This window comes from Camelus ferus, chromosome 5 (genome assembly GCF_009834535.1).
Source record: "Camelus ferus isolate YT-003-E chromosome 5, BCGSAC_Cfer_1.0, whole genome shotgun sequence".
NCBI classification, from domain to species: Eukaryota; Metazoa; Chordata; class Mammalia; order Artiodactyla; family Camelidae; genus Camelus; species Camelus ferus.
Window position 1 is genome coordinate 97,402,460 of NC_045700.1, and position 14,720 is coordinate 97,417,179.

Consider the following 14,720-nt stretch of genomic DNA (forward strand, 5'->3'; position numbering starts at 1 on the left):
CGGTGGCCCGAGACGAGGGCAGGAAGGAAGGTCCTGAGGGGGCCAGCGTGGGGGCCTCACCTGGGAGGACTCCTCAGCACCCCGGCCCAAGGCTACCCCTAACGTGTCTTCAGTCAGTCTTTATCAGTGTGTCTGAGACCTCACGAGCACCTTGGCTGAGTCCCATCCCAGCGAGCTCGACAGGTCTGCTTGCATACAGGTGTCACTGAACTTCAGCAAGAAAAATATTTTATTGGCATCTTCAGGGTCTAGGAGAGGGTGGAGGAAGGCTGAGTGCACGGCCCACCCCTGTGGAGTCCTGCTCTGCCTGCCATGGGCTTGTGTGCAGCCCCCGCACGCTGCACACAGCCCCTGCGCTCTGCACATTGCTCCCGCCTTGAAGGCCGACGTGGGGGGGACCCTCCCTCTATTTCCACAGCTCCCCCAGCGGCCTCTGTGCGGCGGCCTGGATGGTGTCCTTGGATAGCGTGCAGATTTCCTGGTGGACCTCTTCGATGCTTCTGGAGGCGTCCACCATCTGTCGGGGGGAGGGTGCAGGAGAGAGTCTGGTTAGTGCTTTTTGGTTCTCAGTGCACAGGCAGGCTCTGGAAGGGCACAGCGCAGGCTCCTCCAGGGTCCTTCACCCACACTGTTCTCTGATCCTCGGCCTCGACCGCACCCTTGCTCAGCTCCCTCACCCCCGGGGCTGCAGCTCCCGTCCCCCCTACCCCAAGCAGAGGGCAGGTCACGTCCAGGAGGCAGAGAGGGTAGTGCCTCCCCAGGCCACGCACCTGCCCCTCAACAACTGGGCTCCACCAGGTTCTGCAGGAGCCCCTCTTCCCCGAGAAGATGGGCTTCGTCCTGGCAGCAGGGCCGCTCCCACCCTGCTTGCCCTTGAGACACTGAGTCCTCCCACGAGAAGCACAAGGACCTTCAGTCACCAGGGAGCCCACCTGCCCGCGAGAAACTGCTCTCCAGTGGAGGGAGGAAGATGGTGTGCAGAAGTGTGGTAGTCACACCAAGCGCTCAGCCCACGGGGCCAAGAGCCTCTGGGACAGCCAGCTCTGCAGAAGCCCCTGGGGTGCAGACGCACTCAGAAGAGACTGTCCACTGCACAAGGTCCACTGGGAGTGGCAGCAACCCCACAGGTCCCTGAGACCCGAACAGGGCCGCTTTCGGGAAGGTCACCCAGCGGCACCGTCCTGGCAGCTCATGCCAGACACACGGCTCCTGAGAAACCCCACCCGGACGTCTCCAGCCCTGGGGGCTCTGTGATGACTTCGGTCTCTTCCTCCACAAAAGGAACCAGCGATGCCCCAGAAAGCACAGGGTGAGCCCAGGGGGTCTTACCATGCTGGGATCAGGAGGGGCCCTAAGTGAAGGGGTCTCCCGGAGGACACAGAGCCGCTGGGAGGGGTCCCGGGGGCCAGGCTGGGGCAACATAGGCCTCAAATAAAGTGAGGTCGCCAGGGACTGAAACGTACAAACACAAGTCTGTACAGATGGAAACTTACAAATAAACTGAAGGTCTACGAGCAATGAGTTTCTATGTGGTTTCAAAGCACCTCCTCAGAGTAACCGGACTGACTTCACCACGGAATCACTTAACCAAGCGGCCAGGGGACACCGCCAGGGCGGGACAAACAGACTGTGCACCCGCAACAGAGCAGTGAGGGCCCAGCGTCCCTTCACCAGGAGACAGAGTCAGCGAGGCTCAGCTGCAGAGCAACTGCTGGGCCCCTCAGGAATGTCACGGCCATGAGAGCACAGGCTGGAGACGGGGGACAGCTGACTGAAAGACAAGTCCTCCAGTACAAGGAACACGGGGGACCGGCCAGACAGCAGGAGCACGTCTGTGTTAACAGCCAGGCTGTGACACTGAAGGGCTGTCAGGTACTGGCTTTTTCTCCAGGGTCCTGGGTGAGTCTTTTGTACTGTCCTGACAACTTTCTGTAAATGTGTTGTTGCTTTTAAAATCTGACAAGTACTGGGAGGGAGAGCACAGCTCAGCACACACGAGGTCCTGGGTTCCACCCCCAGGGCCTCCGCTGAACTGAAAAATAAATAAATAAAATAGAAGGTTTTGAAAAATACTAAACAAATTTCCAGATAAACAAAAGCAGAGGATTCTAGGCCAGGCGCCTGCACCACAAGAAACATCCAAGGGCATCCTCAAGGCCTAGGGAGACGAGCTTGGAACTGGACCGAGGGGGCCATGCTGACTGCAGGCGGGGGCGGCTTTCCCTCCCTTCCTCTTGTTCCCAATTCCATACGCTCTGGTCTTGTTCCTCGCGGACGTGGAAACGTATCATACATCAAGAATGTCGCGAACCATGCAGAATGAATTAGGAAGGAAAACACTGAGACCTCTGGAATTCAGCCGGTGATGTGGTCACAGGCCCTGCGGCACAGTCTCTGCCCCAGATGTGTGGGCTCAGCACTGACCTGAGCACATGGGGGAGACTGGGAGGTCCAGGACGTGCTTGGGGCTGCGCATGGCCCCTTCTCACAGGGAGCTTGGCCGTGGCAACAGAGCTGCACTGCACAGCAGAGACGGGGAGGGCAGGGCGCACAGATGCAGGTGGAGGGGGAAGCACAAGCTGGAGGAGACACCAGAGCTGAGAAGCCGGACCACGGGCTGCGCAGCGAGGACCAGGCTGGTGGCCAGCAGCGGATGCGGCAGAGGTAGGAGAAGCGGCCGTCAAGGCACCAAGTGCTGACCTGCCAGGACGAAGGTGGGCCAGGCCACAAGGGTGCGCTCAGAAGGAGCGGGCATGCGCGAGGGCCGGGCTCTGGGTGAGAGGCCCTGAGATGGGATGGTCACAGGCATGAGGACAGCACAAGGGGACAGCGTGCGGCCACGGGAGGGGTGGGAGCTGTGGTGGGGGGCAGGGAGAACAGTGATCCATCCGTGGGCTCAAAGTGGGGTGTGGACCCCCGGCCGACCAGATCACCCACGGGCAGACCCAAGCTGGAGGAGGCTCCGGGGGTGATGGATGGACGGGGGGGTAACCGGGCATTTTGTGTTGGGGTGAGAGCAGTGCACGGCAGATGGGTGGACACAGGGGGGCAGAGGGGGCTGTCCACCCGCTGCCGCCTCTGTCAGCCCCTCCCCAGCTCACCAGCAGGGCAGCACACCCACAGAAGACGAGTTTGCTGCAGGGGCGCCCCGGCCACTCACCTTCCAGTTCAGGGAGGTGTCGCCCTGGAGCTGGTGGAAGCGCCGCAGCACCTGCTCCTGGAAGGCACGGTCCTCGTAGCGCTCCTGGCCAAACTCGCTGCGCGCGGCCGCCTCCGCCAGGCGCAGCTGGAGGAACACGACCAGGTCCGGTTTGGGAAGGCCCACGTCGGGCTGCTTGCACCAATCCAGGGAGAAGTTCTGGCGACAAAGAACCCGACTGTTAGATGAAGAACGCTTGATAGGGTCTAATACTCTGTTTCAAAACTCTCACCAAAAGGGGAAAAGCAAGTGAGCGCTTGAACGGAGGGTTCTGCTTTCAGCGCTCAGACCCTGGCTTTCCCTCGGCCACCTCTCCCGACTTGACTGTGGACAGGTCAGGAGACAGTGCTGCCGGGTGCCCCACAGGCCACTCCGGAGAGGGGCAGAGAAGGGGTGGTGTATTTACACGAGGAACAGCTCTCAGCCAGGGAAGAACCACCTGCCACAGCTGGGGGTGCTTGGAGGGTACCACGCCCAGGGCACTAAGTCAGACAATTGCTATGTGATCTCGCTCATCTGTGGAATCTCAAAAAAACGAAGGAACAAGTCTAACAAAACAGAACCAGACTCACAGGTACAGAGAACAAACGGGTTACCCAGGGCGGGGGGGAACAGTGTAGGGAGGGGAGGACGAAGTACACACTCAGGTATGAAATGAGCTACAAGGGTACACCGTCCCACACAGGGACCAGCACCAGCATCTTACAGCCAGGAACGCACCATGCCACCTCTGACACACGTGGCTCACTGAGCTACACCCCCTGTCTATTGCAATGCTGTGTGTTTGCTGCACCTCAATTCAAACCCCTGGACAGAACGCACCACGGTGGTGATTCACCTCAGGGCCAGGGTCCGAGGTCACATGGACAGGCCCCACACCCTCCGCTAGGCAGAAGAGTCCACGCAGCAGAGACCCTTGGTACCCCTGGGTGGCCGTCCTTGCAGAGGGAGGTCAACGCAGCACCCCACCAGCACACTGGGGACACCCCCACACTTTCCCTCTTCAACCTAGCGACTTGAAAACAGCGCCTCTGTCTGGGGGGACAGACAAAGCCAGGGAGGATATGACCCAAGGCCACACAGCGCTGAAGATTCAGGATCAGAATCCAGCTGCAGGCTTGGGACAATGCATGCGGGGGATGTGCCCTCAGGCCTGCAAAGCGCTGGCCACCTGTCTCGTCATCTCTCGGATGGAACCGTGTGGCCGGTACCTCCTGCCGGCTCAGGAAGAGAACCAAAGAATGAGAGGTGGTCAGTTCACAGCCCTCGTGAATTCACCACAATCAGAGGCTATCATAATACAAGTTACCGGAAGTCCAGTGCCACCGGCAAGAGCCCTGCAAAAATAAAAGCTTTAAAAATCTTAACCAAAGGAAAAAACCTGGGAACCTAGAAATTAAGAGTTAGGCGATGCTTCAAGTATGGTCCTTAAGTGGTTGGATTCTGAGTCCATCTAACTGTAAAAACACAAGCCAAATCAGCTTCTGAGAGAACTGGGAAATCTGAAAGCTGGCTGAGTCACGGCACCACAGAATGACTGAACTGTCTGAATTCATCTGAAGTGAGACCAGGTTTCTGAAGTTGCTTTGCAGACGTGCACTGAAGCATTCGAGGGAACTGGTCATGTGTCTGGTGGGTCAGGGACCAGAGGGTTCTGTAGCGGGCGACAATGCTGGGTGGCTTATCTCCTCTGCTGGTATATGTTAGAAAATTTTTAAATAAAAGCAGGAGTAAAAGGCAGTGTGGTCACGGCTGTCGCACCTGGGGCAGCTTCCTGGGACAGGGAGTCAGGAAAACAGCACGAAGGCGCCCCAGACCCTCTCAGCGCCTTTTCTGAGAACAGGGCAGTGGAGGGAAAGGTCTGCTGATGGACCACCCGCGTGAACGTACAACATGAAGTGGAAAACACAGTTGGATAGTGAGAACAATCTGTAGCTACAAATGATTTCTCTTTGAGAAAGATGAGATTAGCCTGGGAATATGGGGACCAGGAAACTCAAGAGGCAGTGGCAGGAGGGACTGGGCCCTGACCACAAGCTGGGGCTGGTGGCGCTCACCTCCTTGGCGCTGGTGAAGGCGACGCCAGAAAATGCATATCTGTCCACGACCAAGGTGATGCCCTGGCCCAGCTTCTCCTTAATCAATGGCCTGAAACAGAGAGGGAGGTGGGGTGCTATGAGCCATTGTTGCGGCTGCACAGGCCCTGAGCTCACCCTACATCATCCTGACAACACAGGCAGCGATTCAGAAACCCACACGGTGAGGGGGGGGGTCTCACAGCAGCTAGCCGTAACCTAATTTTATTAAAAAAAAAAAAAAAAAAAAGCTCCAGATCTTTTCCTCAGAAGATGCCCCACAGGGGGGCACTCCCAGCAAAGCCCAGCATGAAAACATCAGTCCACCAAAGGGCAAAAACCCAACTGACACAGGCCATGCTCAGAGGCCGCTGAGCTGTGCGGGTGGGGCATGGCGGGGCCAGGCCGGCCTGCTGGGGAGCAGAACCTAGGTGGAGGTGGCCGGAGACGGTGGAGAGACACTTGTGGCCCAGCCCGGAGCAGGACGAGGATGGAGTGGACGCCCAGGATGCTGTCGACCAGGTGACGGCAGGTCCTACAACTCCAGCCCCAAGAGCTCAGGAAGACGTGTGAGGACAGACGGCGTGACATCAGCACAAGGCACTGCTGGCACTTGGGGAACAAGATGTCTGATGCTGTGAGGCTGAGCTCAGAGAACATTCTGGAGCAGGGACACCTCCACCAACAAGATGCAGTGTTCATCACAGCACTGTTCCTAAATGCACATTATTTAAGAAGCTACCCAATCCCACAGCGAGTTGGAAGAACAGATGTGGCACGAGCAGGAGAGACCGAGAACCGCCCAGGCAGATGTGAAGGATCTCGGGATATGCTGTCAATACATCCAAGCACAACGAGGACTCTGGGGGCCCCTCTGTATAAGGACAAGGTAATGCTTAAAGAAGAAATTCAGGAGAACTCTACAGACAAGTGGACTGATAACCCGGGGGAAGGCAGGGCAGTGACCTTCTGGTGTGGTTTTGACTTTTAGGGCCACTTTGTACTTAGTGTATTCAAAAACTAAAATCAACAAGATGAGGGGGAAAATCCCTAAAATTGTATACAAAGTCAAATGAGCCTGTGTCCAAATGAACCACAGTTGAAGTGGAACAAAACGTGCTGAGATGTCTGGACGCAGCAGACTACGTGCCTTGTTCTAACAACAGAGTGGCAGCCAGCCCTGACCCAACGTGGGCTTCGCGGAGGTTGGGGTGGCGGCCCTAAAGCGCCCCCCTGCCAAGCAGGGTACAGGACCGAGCAGATGTGCTGACGATGCGGTCAGGAAGAAGAGCCTGCAGGGCCGGAGCAGCAGGTGTCAGATGGACAGACAGATGCAGGGAAGACAAACGTGTACAGAAGCCTAGACATTGGGATACTCCAGCAGCGAGCAGCCTGTGCCCACCCAGAGGTCGGCTTCTAACGTCCTCACGCACGAAGAGGGGGCAGCGGGCTCCCAGCTAACGCAGAGAAAGCACGAGAAGCGGGACCATGTCAGTGGTCACAGAAGCCACTGAGAAGGGACTCCCACAGGCCAAAGTTGGAACAATCTGAACATCCAAACAAAGGACAGGAGTGGCTCTGGACAGAGTCCATACTGGTGACTGCTGGACAGCTGGGCAGATGGCTGGCGGAGGCAGGAAAGCTCTTCTCACGTAGAACGCCAACCGCTAACTGTGGACGTAATGACAGAATCAGAAACTCACAGTAACTGACTCAGGCAGACATGTTAATGAATGCTAACTAGGAGACCGAAGTCTGATAAGGAAGGACGTCTGTGCAATTTTACAGTGTCTCCCCGTTTACAGCAGGGAAGAGTCACAGTGGAGAAGCCAAGCCGGCAGCCCCTCGCAGGTGAACCAGGGAAACCGGGAAACCGCCTGTGGCAGCTCGACGGCCGCATATCCCTCCTGGCACAATGCCCTCGGGACCCGGTGTCCTGCCTGTGTTGCTTCTGACAAAAATGCAAACCCACATCTACTTGTGAGGTCAGATGAACCCAGCATTCTGAGAAATAAACAGAGTGAGCAAACGGCAGAGAGAACGCGGCTGTGTTTCTAATGGGCGCAGCTGGGCATCTCAGTGGTCCTGCAGCTTTTCTGGTCGACTGAAACCATTTTACACTAAAAAGTTCAAAAACAGGTAGAGGAGAAAATTGCTAAGCTGCTATGGGAAGTGAGAGAAACCTCTCATTTCTGGGATCCTGTATTCACTCCCATGTGGCCCTGGAGGGTCAGGAGGTTTTGGCAGAGAGAGATGGGGAGGGAACTGGAGGGGGCGACCAGGTCTGTGCGGGAACTGCACAGAAGCCTGAAGGCGACCGCTGACCAGCAACTGACCCAGTGAAGGTGAAGCACAGTAAAGGGCAGGAAGTCCAAAGGCCGCAGAAGGAACCAGAGTTCCCTCACAAAGGGCTTCAAGTACCTGGCGAATTCAAAGGAGCTAAGTTAACTGAGCCTCTGCTCCCGCCTGCCCCTTGCATCGCACCCATGAGGGGCACCTGCAGAGGGAGCCACGGCTGAGGCTGAGACCAGGTCACACAGAGAGTGGCAGTGGTGCCAGACAGGGACCTGGCATCAAAGCTGTCACCTAAGGATGTTCCAGTCTCAGAAAAACGACTGCTGGCCCTGGCTGTGATGATCTGAAGGGGAAGCTGTGGCAAAACAGGCAGACCAGAGACACCCGGGCCTACAAAACCAGGACAAGACCAGGATTTAGGAGAGTCAGCACTGTTTTCCATTTTAAATTGGGCTTAGAACACTCTTCTACAAATCCACTAAAAGCAAGTATCAGAACAAATATGTCAACAGACTCCAGAATATTAAAGATACAGTCTCATCTTCATCTAATACTTGGTGAGGGGGAGGCTTTTGAGACAAGACACCAAGCTAAGCTGAAGGAGAGCAGTGTCAGCATGCTGGTGAGGGAATGAGGGAAAACCACCGGAATGCCCATCCACAGGCACCCGGCTCAGCCTGAGGGGGAGTGCGCGGCGGGGGCAGAAACAAAAGAGGGACATCGGCCACAAGGCAGGGAGCAAGCTGTGAGAAATACGCGTGGCAGGCTCCGTTTATTCATGTTAAAACAATTCCGATGACACGTGTGTGGAAATGGAAATGGAAATGGAAACATCTGAGAGCATGACCCACGGGCACTCAGTAAGTACTGATGCTGGGCAAGCGGGAACCTTCCAAGATGATGTCAGAGGAAAAGGGGATGGAAGCAAACCCCAACCCAAATTGCCAACTTCACTTAACATGTCAACACTGGTTCATCGAAGACAAGAGTAACTCTAGGGAAGGTGGATGGGACCGGGTAAGGGTGAACCCTCTGAACTTTTTGATCACCTTTGCTGTGTACCTAAAACTACCTAAAAATTAAGTCTATGAATTACAGAAGGTGGGGGAGCAGCGTTAGTTAGCCCTCACCGGGATCAGTGAATATAAAAGCCTCGTCAAGATGCAGCCTCCAAAATGACTGTCAACACCCGTCAGAAACCAGAGCTGCGATCACTGACTCAAGAGGTGGCAAAGCAGGGGGAGGGGTGGCAGAAGGGCAATGTTTTTACACTTGTTCCCAGCGGTTCGCAGAGAAAAGCAGGTGCACTGAGTGATCCTCCACCTCACTTTTCTTTTCCAAGTAAGAACTCAGAAGTTTGCCAATTTCTGTTGATCTTTCTAAAACAAAAGGAAAAAAACACATAAAAGTGAGGTGAGGCTTTCCAGTTAAATAATAGTTTGTGCTAAACTTCTGATCCTGACACAAGTCTAATTTTGAGTTTTATTTCTCTACAACTTGAGACAAGTTCAGACTTCCCATGAAGCCAGACTTTCCCTGAGAAAGGGCAGCAGTGTGCGGACACACTGGGATGGAAAATGCGTTTCATATTCCTTTAGGAAGAAGGAACTCAGGTAGAAAGCAGCAACCTTAAAGAAGTACTAGTCCAAGGAGGGCTGGTTCAGGACCTGCCCTGATACCAAACTGGGAGGACACTGGAGGTCAACCCCAGGGCCTAAGGGCCTGCATTCTTGGATTTAACCAACCCAGGACTGTGTAGTACTTAAACAGATAAGTGGACCTATGCAGTTCAAACCCAGGTTGTTCAAGGGTCAACTTACAAGAGTTGTAAGGCAAGCTGGCTTAAATAGTAAAACACTAAATACGTAAAAAAGCATGCCCACCCCATCCTCCAACCCCTATTTTGTAAACCTTGGGTTTCTCTTGATTATTCAAGTATTGACGATATTTCTTCGATATTATAAGCAATTTCAAGATCAACGTTTCACCCTAAAAATTAAAAATATGACAGAAAACCCCTCAAAGGATAAATAGCTATCCAAGAAAAAAAAAAAAAAAGCCAAACAAAACGGAGATCTGGATGACACAACAGCACCAGGAAACGTCTGGGGGCAGCAGTGTCATCTTGGTTGTGAGGCCGGCTACGTAGGGGCACGCGCGTGCCGAGACCCCCTCCCCCCAGACAGGTGACGCCACTGCACACCCGCCCCGGGGCAACAGACCCGCGCCGACGTCAGAGCCGGAGTGTCGGCCCAGCGCTCGGAACCACCGACGGCCTGCAGCCCGGGTCCGACCTGCTCGCCCGCGGACAAGGGCACAAGCGAGGGCTAGCCCGGAGCGCGAGGTCCCCGCCCCGGTACCCGCTACCCCCGGGCCCCGCCGCGCCCGCCCGCACACCCGGGAAGCGCAGCAGCTCGGCGCGGTGGCCTGCGGTACACAGCGCGTCCACCAGCTTGCGGCCCTGCGTGCTCTTCCCCGCGCGGTCCACCCCCTCCAGCACGATGAGAGCCCCGCGAAGGCCTGCCATCGCCGTATCTTCCCGCCGCCGCCACCGCGTCGCCGCGTCGCCCGGGCCGCCCATTGGCCGGCGTCCTCAGCGCGCGCCGGGATTGGCTGAAGTGGGCCGGCGTCCGCGACGCGCGCGAGGATTGGCTCAGATGAGCCGGCGCTGGGATTGGCTCAGCCGGCTTTGGACGGATAGGCTGGGACTGGTGCGGCGGGGGCGGGGCAATTGCCCGACGGCGCCAGGGTCGCACCGCCTCTTCCGGTCCGGAGGCCGGCGCGCAGTGTCCGGCACGGGCCGCGGTCATGGGCGCCAGTGGCGGGGCAGGGCGTGGGGATGGCCGTCCGCGCTCCCGAAACGCTAGGTGCAGCGCTCCCAGCCTGCCCGCTGTCGGCTCCCCGACAGCGGTAACCCTGAGGGCGCAGGGCCCGCGCCCGGAGAGCGCTCAGTGAGGTCTGCTGTTGTTGCTGCTGTCTGAGGGGCAGTACCCGGGGAGGCCGCACGGCGGGGAGACGGCCCGCCTCCCTTGCTTCCGGGGCCGCCCGCAGGCCCCTGCCGAGTAGCACCACGCGGGATCAGGACTTCGATGTGACCGACGTTCAGCCCACAACAAGCTAGGGGCCGCGTTCCCCAGAATCCCTCGCGGAACTTAGAGCTTCCGGACGACAGGCACTCGTGCGGAGTTTGGGGGCAGCCAGAAACGTGGACCTGAAATTCGGGTCTGCGGGCCGCAAGGTGGGTGAGGGCTTTCCGGTGCTGAGAATGTCAGCGGGTTCCCTGAGCTCCGGAGACCGTCCACCTCATTGCTTGCCCCGAGGTCATGGTAACCGTTTCCCGGATCTTCTCCCCCTGTTCACTCTGGTTGTGCAGCTCTCCGATTTCACCATCACCCAGGTTACCCGCGGTGGCTTTATGTTTTCCTGATGGACCCTTCTTGGTTTGATTTGGGTTCTGGGAAGGTGATAGACTCTATTACTCCCAATTACGGGTTTTCTTCCTTGGTGTTGAGCTTGGCTATGTGCCTTCAAAGGCTGCTGGTGTGGAATCGGGGCTGACTTTCAGGCAGAAGCTTTAAAAGTTGTGTGGTCCAGCCCTCCCCTTCCTGCCCATCAGTGTGAGAACAGCGTGTGCACCATTAGGGCTCCTTTTTCATCCTGGATCCTGGCGTGAAGATACAGCCACAGCCAGGCTACAGCCACTGCAGCCGATAGGTAGATAAACCATTGTGATCCTGAGTCCACTGAGACTTAAGGCACCTTAGTTACTGCTCTACAGCCTAGTGATAGTTTACTGATACAAAGACTAGTAGATAATACTGCCTTTATCTGATCAATCTGTCATGTTTTAAAATGTCCATCTCCTTGCCTTCAGAAGGATGAAGGGATTACAGAGGAGAACCCCCCTGGGGTTGGGCAAATGCGAGTACAGCCCTGAACTGTTAGAGAAGGCAGATAGCTAGATATGAGCAGAGAAAGGGGGACACAGGCCAGATGGCAGGAACTGGGCAAAAAAGAAGGGGCATGGGCCAAATGCAGGGGACCATACATCATGTAAACAATGGGTGTCCTTGAGCAGACAGAAAAGCAGGAAGCTAGGGGCTGATAAGAGATCACACATTTAAGGGTGTCCTGGACAAAGAAAGGTGGGAAAGACAGTAATCTCCAGTGTCCGAAGGTAACATTTTGCTCATTATTCCCTCATTTCAATAAAATTAGCCTTGCAGATTAGAAGTACCCATCTTGCACCAATGCCATGACACTTCCGATCCAGACTAAATGAGGAAATAAAAATCCCTCCTCTACTTGGAAAGGTGGAGGTTGGGATGAAAATTAGGGAATACAACCCCAAACCCTTCCCTCCCCAGTGGGTATTCTGCCCATTCACTTTGGCACCCTGTGTAACCAACTTGCTGAAGAAGCTCAGGTCAGCTGCTCACCTGAGCCTGCCCGCTCTCCCCTTGAGAGTGTTATCCATCCCTTAATAAATCCTCACTTTACTTTCTCGACCTCCGCGTCTCATCTCTGAATTCTTTCGGCAAGGAGAAAAGGGCCTAATCACTGGCAACAGAACTGTGTCTAGGATGAGCTCACTGGGCAGACAGGGAGGAACACGGTGCAGTATGTCAGCTTGTGGCTGTGGAGCCCCCCTCTCACCCACAGAATGGGGGAACCTGGCTGCTGGGCCCTTGTGTGCTGGGGATCAGTGGGTGCCCCTTTGATGGCAGAAATTGCCAAACTAGCACAAGTACGGTGAAACTTATTACTCAGACACAACACAACAGGCACTTTTGCTTCTGCCTTTTCCAACACGTTAGGCCATTTTTATTAGGATGCCTTTGACGGCAAGTACCAGAATGAAAGCCTAACTTTGGCTTAAATCAAGATGTTTAATTATCTCACAGAACCAAAAGCCCAGAGTTAGGAAGCCGAGAACTGCTTTTGCTGCTCAGTGATGTCAGATGTTGGGTCAACAACTTAGCATTCTCTTGGCTTGTCCCTCATGGTCAAGGTGACTGCAGCATCTGTGCATGTGCTCCTGATCGCACGTGGGCATAGGAGCTCCCTTGCATCTGGACATAAATTCAAAGAAACATTAAGTACTGAGGTTATTTCTTTGGTTATTTATTTTTTTTCTATCATGTTAAGCAAAGATAATAAAGCCTGATGAAATCTAGGTTTGATGGAAGTAGAAACATAGCTCAGTGGAGTGTCAGGCAAACTTCCCTTTGGGCAATGCATTTTGAAGCATCAGCCCTTAGAACATGCCCTTTGAGCCAGCAATAACATTTCTAAGAATTTATCTTAAAATACAAATAAGACAGTATGATAGAGTGAAGATGACCACAACCTGTCTACTCCTCACATTGAGAGGTGGAGGTTGGTCTAATTTTCCCTCCCCTCAGTCTGGGTTGGCTCCAGTGATTTGCTTGAGCAATAGAATGTGGTGAGGCCACGTAGGGACAACCAAGGTGAGGTCACAAGAGTATCACATAGAACATAAGAATCACCCAACTGAGCCTTGCTGGAATGCCTGACTCATACAAATTGTGAGCTATAATAAAATGTTTCTTCTATACCACTGCATTTTCAGGTAGTTTATTATGCAGCAATAAACAACTAGAACAGACAGATGTGTACAGGTGTATGAGCAAATGTCCAGCAGAGCATTATTTATGGTAACGAAAAGCTGGAAACAAATCAAAATGTTGTTCATCTATAAGGAGTTGTTTTTTTAATTTCTTCATTGCTTTTTAAAATTTAAGTACAGTTATACTGTGACAATTTCTGAGGTACAGCACAATGTCCCAGTCATGCATCTACATACATATATTTGTTTTCATAAGGAGTTTGTTAAAGAATTGTACACCAACACAATGTAATATATCTAGTAAACAGGATGACATAAAATTGAGTAAAATGTGGCCAGAATTCATGAAGAGTATTAAGTTAAAAATGTAAATAGTAGAAAAGTGGATAGTGTGACTCACCAATTAAGAAAAGCAACAGTTCAGTTTAACAAATGGGCAAAAGAGCTGAACAGACACCTCACCAAAAAGATACACAGATGGCAAAAATGCAGGTGAAAGGTGCTCAATGTCACATGTCATCAGGGAACTGGAATGAAATGAGATACTGCTACACATCTATTAGCATGGCCAAAATCCAAAACACTCAGAACGCTAAATGCTGGCCAGGATATGGAGTGAAAGGCACTCACTGCTGGTGGGAATGCAAAATGGTACAGCTCATTCTGGAAGACAGTTTGGCAGTTTCTAACAAACTAAACCATCTTACCGTATGGTCCAGGAATCACAGTTCTCGGTATTTACCCAAAGGAATCAAAAACTATGTCCACACAAAAACCTGTACATGAATGATTATAGCAGCTTCATTCATAATTGAGAAAACTTGGAAGCAATCAAGACGTCTTCAATAGGTGAATGACTAGCTAAACTGTGGTGCCTAGAGACAAATGTTCCTCAGCATTAAGAATTGATGGGAGGAGGGTATAGCTCAGTGGTAGAGCACATGCTTGGCATGCACAGGGTCCTGGTTTCAATCCCCAGTACTTCCTCTAAGAATAAATGAATAAATAAACCTAAATGCCTTCCCCCCACCAAAAAGGAGGAGAAATGAGCTATCCAGCCATGAAAAGGAATGGAGGAAACTTAAAATGTGTATGACTGAGAGAAACCACCTGGAAGGACTACTGCATGATTCCAACCATATGACAGTCTGGAAAGGCAGAAATAAAACAGTGGAAAGATGAGTGTGTTCCGGGATGGTGTTGAGGGGCAGGGAGAGGGAGGAACAACTGCAGTACAGGGGATTTTTAGGGCAGAGGAACTATTCTGTGTGATACTGTAATGGTGGCTACTTAACATAATTGTACAGCACAGAATGAATCCTAACGTAAACTATGGGTTTTACTTAATAATGTGTCAATATTGTTTTATCACTTGTAATAAATGTACCTCAGCAATGGAAAATGCTTTGAGGGAAACTGTGTGTGTGTGTGTAGCTCTGTATTTCCTTTTCAATTTTTCTGAAAACTAAAAACTGCTCTAAAATATAAAGTCTATTAATAAAAATATTTTCTCCTTAAAACGATGAAAAGGTGGGTTATATGCAAGCATGTAAGCGAGCGT

General features: G+C 53.3%; 1 protein-coding gene across 6 annotated transcripts; it reads right to left on the minus strand.

The window, feature by feature from the left end:
- Positions 1-211: 211 nt before the first annotated feature.
- On the minus strand, positions 212-10,557 carry DTYMK (deoxythymidylate kinase). 6 transcript variants are annotated; one of them, XR_004320218.1, is made up of 6 exons: positions 9,967-10,166; positions 8,840-8,948; positions 5,257-5,347; positions 3,161-3,358; positions 1,494-2,700; positions 212-517 (listed from the first exon to the last, which is right to left on the minus strand). XR_004320218.1 is itself a non-coding variant. In XM_032480789.1 (5 exons), the coding sequence occupies exons 1-5, from the start codon at positions 10,377-10,379 to the stop codon at positions 407-409; spliced, it is 936 nt and encodes a 311-aa protein (XP_032336680.1). In that variant the 5' UTR covers positions 10,380-10,557; the 3' UTR covers positions 212-406. The 6 variants fall into 6 exon arrangements, 4 of the variants coding, with proteins under 4 accessions (XP_032336680.1, XP_032336683.1, XP_032336682.1 ...); XR_004320217.1 differs by lacking the exon at positions 8,840-8,948 and having other exon boundaries at positions 9,967-10,557; XM_032480789.1 differs by lacking the exons at positions 1,494-2,700; positions 8,840-8,948 and adding an exon at positions 1,330-1,452 and having other exon boundaries at positions 9,967-10,557.
- Between the last annotated feature and the right edge of the window lie 4,163 nt (positions 10,558-14,720).

Excerpts from the sequence above, each read along its gene's own strand:
- DTYMK (XM_032480789.1), bottom strand. The coding sequence starts at position 10,379 with ATGACCGCGGCCCGTGCCGGACACTGCGCGCCGGCCTCCGGACCGGAA. Across the intron at positions 5,348-9,966 it reads CGAGCTGCTGCGCTTCCCGG|GCCATTGATTAAGGAGAAGC; the intron begins GTGTGCGGGCGG and ends TCTCTGTTTCAG. Across the intron at positions 518-1,329 it reads CCCCTCCTGATCCCAGCATG|ATGGTGGACGCCTCCAGAAG; the intron begins GTAAGACCCCCT and ends TCCCCCCGACAG.